The following is a 6,789-nucleotide window of genomic DNA, read 5'->3' as shown; positions in this document are numbered from 1 at the left end:
GCTGACACCTGGGTTTCCATCACAACATTCAGGTATACATATACATATACACATAGTTATAGATTTTCTATAATCTTAAAGCCCCTACAAACCATTCTTGTACCGATTATGAGTCATCCAGTTGCTGCAGGGTGAGCTGAGCTATTGTAGGTGGTGTTGGTTGCAATGCAGAAACTAAAAGTAGAAAATAAGGTGTGTTTGTAGTATATTTGAAGAGTAAGGATCTATTGGGGGACAATATTGGAACAACTGTGACAAAAAAAGGCCATTCAGCCAAATTAGTACACCACTCCTATTCAGTGAGATTCTTCAAATTAAATCAAGTTGAGATCTGAAAGTTCCTGAACTCCTACTCTCCACAACACTACTTAGTAATTTAGTTAAATATATATTTCTTTGCGTGAATAAAAAAAAATCCTCTCATCTAACCTATTTTCTGAATATATTTGTACCATCACAGGGTTGATAAGTGTGATATAATATCCAGGCTGCATGAGATGTAAAGGCAGTGACTAACTCTGGATGGTCCACACACTCACATGCACACATTCACCCTTGCTAATTAAACTAGCACACAAATTTATGGCTTTAAAGAAAAACTTGGAGACTTTAGGGAGAATTGAAAGTGCCACACACAAACTGAATGACTGATAGCTGAATTTCTGTTAGGCACTAAATGCTATTTTGGATTAACATTTTGAATTCAGAAATTGAGTAAATATGTTAGCCAAGTTGTCTCCCATAAGCCTTCTCATACTGACTAATAATTTGTTTGGGGCAGAGCACTAAACTTGTTTTAAACTGTCAAAATTGAATTTGATCTTATGAGGAAAATAATATTTAAATGTCTGTGTTCTCAGTGAAACATAAAACGCCATGCTACAGTGTTCAGACTTGCTGCCTCACAGCATAAGGATCCTGTGATCAAATCCATGGGTTGGAGTTGGCATACTCTCCTCCGTATGTATGCATCCTAAACTGAAAATTCTATCCCAGAATCAAGGCATGCATTTTAGTTTAACTGGGCCCTCTGAATTTTCAACTACAGTGGTAAGCCTGCTTTGTAGTCTGTGCTGCTAGGATAGGCTCTAGCCTCCACACAGTCTTGCAACAAGAGGGCACCAAAAATGAATGAATGAATGAAACTTGTAACTTACTTAAATGAATGGTCAGAAAACAATGAAACGTAGTTAGAAGAAGTAGATAAATAGATAGACAGACAGACAGACAGATAGATAGATAGATAGATAGATAGATAGATAGATAGATAGATAGATAGATAGATAGATAGATAGATAGATAGATAGATAGATAGATACTTTATTAATCCCAAGGAGAAATTCACATAATCCAGCAGCAGTACCAAGTGTCAGTCTATTTTTGCACTGATATTTTTATTTTTTTCCTGCTCATTCACTAGCTGAAAGTCACTGGCCAGCACCATGGACACAAGAGCGGTTGTCAAAGCTCTTGGGTACCTCATCACAACAGTGGTCAACATTCCATCAAATCTGACCGTCATCTGTGCCTTCATGCGTACTCTGCTGTGCGAGGGTAAGCTAATGACCGCAGATGTCATCTTGTGTAACCTGGCCCTTGCCAATCTGATGGTGGCATTCACCCGCAGCATTCCACAGACCATGGCTGCTTTTGGTTACAAGAACCTGTTTGATGACATTGGCTGCAAGTTGAGCATCTACTGCTTCCGTATTTTCAGAGGCCTCTCGATTAGCCTGACAAGCCTGCTGAGCACCTACCAGGCTGTGCTCATTTCGCCTGCCACCTCCAAGCTTGCCGAGCTCAAGATGAAAATCCCCAAATATCTTCCACAGATTGTCTTCATTCTCTTTGTTGTGTATGCAGTGAACAGTGCGGATGCAATCAACAATATTGTGTCCTCGGTTTTCAACAACACCATTCCACCATACACTTACAATATGGAGTACTGCTTTTTCATTACCGCTAATTTCACTGCTTATCTTGCTGTTGGGATGTCCAAATTACTCATTGATCTTGTTTTCATAGTGGTAATGAGCATAATGAGTGTGTATATCCTGGTAGTTCTGCACCAACACGGGAAAAAGGTCAAAAGCATCCGAAGCTCAGACTCCAGCAAATCAAAGACCTCAGCTGAAACCAAGGCGTCGCGGGCAGTGGTCACCTTGGTCATCTTATATGATATCTTCTTTGGAGTGGACAATGTCATCTGGCTTTATTCTCAGACAATTATAAGAGTGGCTCCATTGCTTATTGACATCAGGATCTTCTTTGCCACCCTTTATGCTTCCGTTTGCCCCATTGTGGTGATCATTACTAACCCCAAAGTTCATGGGAAACTGCAACTCATCAAGGTGGAGAAAGCCATGCCTTCACAGCAAAGCCGAGGGGCTGTGGCTGAAGTGTCTTAAAATGTATTTCATCTTTTGATATTAAGAAGCTTTTGTATAATCTTACGTACCATATATTGATGACTGCCCCTTATTCAAGGAAGGCAGAGGTTCTCCAGAAGCCCTCATGACTGCCCACTTTTTTAATCATGTGGGTTACTCCTGCCAGTAATTCAAATCCTTAAATAAGTGAACTTGTTGTTTTCCTACTTCCATCATTATTGTGTAAAATCAGAAATACCCAAGTGCCTGTTTTTTTTTTTTTCAAGCTATTTCTCCCAGTACTGAGTTACTTGTCATACTATGTATTTATATATATTGAGTATTATGCTTCTTTTACGCTTCTGGATCTATTTTAAAACATCCATTATTCTATTTTATGATCTAATTTTAACAACTTCAGGTTTGTGGACTGTGAATCTATTCTAGCAGCATCAGGCACAAGGTAGATGCTGACTAAGCATGTAAAGCTAGTCCATCTCAGGATACACTCACTCTTGTAGACTAAAGCCTCGTCCACAAGTACCTGGGAATTTTTTAAAACGAGTTTTCCTCTTTTGTTTAAAAAAAAAATCCCATCCACATGCGCACCATTTTTTAAATAAATCTCTATCCACATAAAAACACAAACAATCTGATGTTGAGAGCACAAAACAGGCATAGATAACAAAGGGAATGTCATTTAGATTATGTCTATCATCCTTTTAGCTTTGCGCCTTCCCCCACCGTAACCTATCGTCTATGGGAGAGGAGCGAAAGCTTTATACTCGTCAAAAATTTCGATCAGATCTCGACAATTTAAGGTCCCCTGATACCGAAAACATTGATATCTCGATGGACGAAAAAAAACTAAACTTGAAACTTAAGCCTGTTATGAGATGACAAAGTACTGATTAGTTTTTAAGCCAAATTGTGCAAGCGAAAGAGGCACTCTAGGGTAACCCTCAAATATGGTAATTCTGTAATTAATTATTAATTCTTCTTGTCAATTGCTCTCGTAATGACCTATTTTATGATCAGAAAGATCAACATCACAGCGGTAAATAATTACTGAAATGTTATAGAATAGTTTGGGTAACTTGGTTCCTAGGACACTCATGTCTAATTTTTTTTTCAAACGTGTGTCCAGCATGGAATTTCCAAAAATACGGGTGTCACGAAGACTATCTGGCCATTTCACTACGATGTCAATAATTAAATGCTTGTAATCACAGGTGCCATGTATGTTAAGAGAACACCTCCCCTTTCTGTTCAAACAGTCCATAGACTTTGTGGATGGCTGCTTTATTTCTACACGAGTCTCACTGAAAACCTGCTACAAGTTCCTCTATTTTGGAATCAGTAACTGTGTATACAAAGTGGACTGTAGTTGCTTCACACACTTGCCTTGCTATTTTAGAAACCACCAGTCTTGATGACCCAAAGTGTTTGCAGTCTTGCATAATCACCCCTCGTCTGCTAAATAGTAGAGCATGCAAGCAACTTTTTTGACAAAAGTGACATGCAATCTCATTACAATTGTCTTTCCTTCTATGTGTGGGGCAAGCAGCTCAACCAAAGGCAACAGTGATGTCCTTGAGAAACAAAAATTCTCGTCAGCAACAACCACTTTGTTCTCAAAGTTGTCCCTCCGGCTAGAGGTCTGTGTCGTCAGTGTTTGATGTAACAGTGATCTCCGTAGCACATTCTGACACCTCTGTTGCTCAATATAGTGATAAAGTAATTGTACGTTTAGAGGTAAACATGTAAAAAGTACCATCAACAAAGTTAAAACCAACACTACAACCACAATTGCACGAAGTTGCCTCATGTAAACAAGACAGATGATGGCACATACACTGATGTCAATCAGAGGCGTACCTAGGGTTTTCAGCGCCCGGGGACAACGGAAGATTTCGCACCCCCTCCTGTTTGCCAAAATGCAATGGGGAAGGGAAAGAAAATTTTTTTAAATAATAGTATTTTAAGAAAAAAATTTCATATAAGTCTCCGAAAATGATAACGCCGCCTCGTGTTCTTTAAAATCTAAATCCGTCATTAGTTTTTGTAAGAAAAAATTTGTTTTCCGCATTTAAAATGATTTTAAGGAAAGTATATAGCAAATTATAAAGCAAAATAATTATATATTTATAAAAACTGCATTACTTACAATTTATTCGTAAGAAAATATGATGAGGAAACGTCTAGACTTTTGCAGTCATCTACTAGAATACTTCACCACAGCCAAATCAATTTCCTATCAAACACATAAACACAAATCACTTGGCACGCAGAAATGGCGTTTGCAACAACTTAGACAATGATACACTAATGCCTCATGTCAGTCACGTGACCTGTTTAATAACGTCTAAAATGTTTCTGGGTGGGAGTCAAGCATGTTAGAGTAGTGAAGGGGATAAATTATTGTCTGTTGGGTATATAGAACTAATACGTGCTTCGAAATCAGAAAGAGACAAAAAACACAGGAAAAGATATCCTCATACTGATGGAGTGAAGGACTGAGTATGTGAATGTTTTCTATTTACTTTTTAGTGCATTTAAGAATGGAAAACATTTCATTCTAAAATTTCGTAACATCAATTTGGTGCCCCCTGGATGCTGTGCCTGGGGAGATATGTCCCCCCTTGACCCAGCTATGCCACTGATGTCAATCAGATAAGGTACAGGCACACACTCTGACATTACAAGGCAAAAACTCAGTTTTTCAGGTCTACACATAAACAGGGAAGTTGGAGCCTCTAAACATCTTCACCCTGGGTTGAGTTTTTCAGAAGATCCATTTTGAGGGACCTAAAATGCAGTTTACGTGTGGACGAAAGGCCAAAACGAATACAAAAAGCTATGTTTTAAAAAATACCCGGGTACATATGGACAGGGCCTTACTGATAAACGACCATGGTGAGCTGTGCTTAACTGAGTAGCTGGGACTTACTATCACAATTCCTGAGAAGTAACCATCAATACACCCACCCATTTATGTCAATCTTCCTTTATTAAACACACACCACAACAGCGCCTTTGATCACCAGTCACACATTTTTATTCTTTATATTAAATCACTAAATTGTACAGTATGCATATTTGTTTGGTTTGTTTAATGCCATCTTCATATAATGAAAAAATTAATAATAAATATATTCCACAGCAGTCTTCTTTTTTAGTGTTTCTTTGGTTCATCTACTCAGTTTACCTCACACAATTAAACACTGTACTGCTTGAGACAGACGACAGCAATCTTGAGAGAAAGTGGAACCAGAAGATGGTACAGACAAGTCAGCATTAATGCAAAGGTCGTAACAGGGGTGACAGTAATTAAACAACAAAACTTGTGTGGCCAAAAATCATGGAAAGAGTGGTAAGTCATCAGCCAAAAAAGGGAACACGTAACCAGAGCCAAGAAACAAGACACTCCATAATCAGACAGCAGTAAATTCAAATACTTATAATAAAAAGTGAGGCAAAGTTTTTTCTTTTAGGAATCCAGATCTTAGATAATTAAGTATGCATGGTGCCAGATGTTTTAAAACATTATGATGCACAACCACTGGGAACTGTCTACCAGCAAAGGAACCTTTTATCCTAGCAACCAGCCTCCAACATGGCTGTGTCCATCGGGAAAACAAGAATGGCATCCTGGGAAAACCTCAGTCATTTTTAACAATGCTAAAAAACAACAATGTAAAAGATGAATATAACCACTTGGCATCAGAAACTCCAAAGTCATATTATGACAAACACATTTCTATGGCTGTATATTTGTGTTCACATTTGACCCATCCTTTGATTTCAGTTCTCCCAAATTAAGCACACATCACAGCAACAGTTTGTTTTTCACAACCCATCCATCCATCCATCCATCTTTCTATTTAAATGATTTCCAAGTACTGGTTCCTTTTTTCCTAATTCCTCAGTCCATCCATGCATTTTAATTCTCTCAATTATACACACATTCCATAGTGGAACGTTCTCTTTTTTCCATCTATCCAATCAGTCATCAATTCACTTATTAACACTTTCCCAAATTAAAAACATGCCACAGCAGTGGTTTCTTTGTTCAACATCCATTCATCCCTCCAACCCTTGTGACATGGGAGTAGCTGTTTTGCAGTTGAGTCCAAAGGCTTCAAGAATACCAACTTTATTCTAGTCAAAACAGGCAAGCTGCGCCACCACCACCTGATCAAGGCACCATGCAGTCCATACATTAATGGTTTGAAGGCCAGAGGTTCACATGACCATCATCATCTAGTTCTTCTACCTGAAGCCTGAAAACCATGAGGTCTGATTGAGATCATTTATGTTAGGTAGAATGCCCAGTTGGGGCTGGCTGGTCTTATGGCCTCAGAACCCCTGCAGATTTTGTTTTTCTTCTCCAGCCTTTTGGAGTTTTTTTTGTTTGTTT

The 6,789-nt window shown here is 38.5% G+C and overlaps 1 protein-coding gene across 1 annotated transcript; it reads left to right on the top strand.

Annotated features, from left to right (window-relative positions):
- The first annotated feature begins 1,442 nt into the window (after positions 1-1,442).
- LOC120526686 (olfactory receptor class A-like protein 1) lies at positions 1,443-2,408 on the top strand. Its single transcript, XM_039749843.1, has one exon. The coding sequence runs from the start codon at positions 1,443-1,445 to the stop codon at positions 2,406-2,408; it is 966 nt and encodes a 321-aa protein (XP_039605777.1).
- Positions 2,409-6,789: the final 4,381 nt, after the last annotated feature.

This window comes from Polypterus senegalus, chromosome 3 (genome assembly GCF_016835505.1).
Source record: "Polypterus senegalus isolate Bchr_013 chromosome 3, ASM1683550v1, whole genome shotgun sequence".
In the NCBI taxonomy this organism is placed as follows: Eukaryota; Metazoa; Chordata; class Cladistia; order Polypteriformes; family Polypteridae; genus Polypterus; species Polypterus senegalus.
This window is presented reverse-complemented; position numbering and strand designations above follow the sequence as displayed.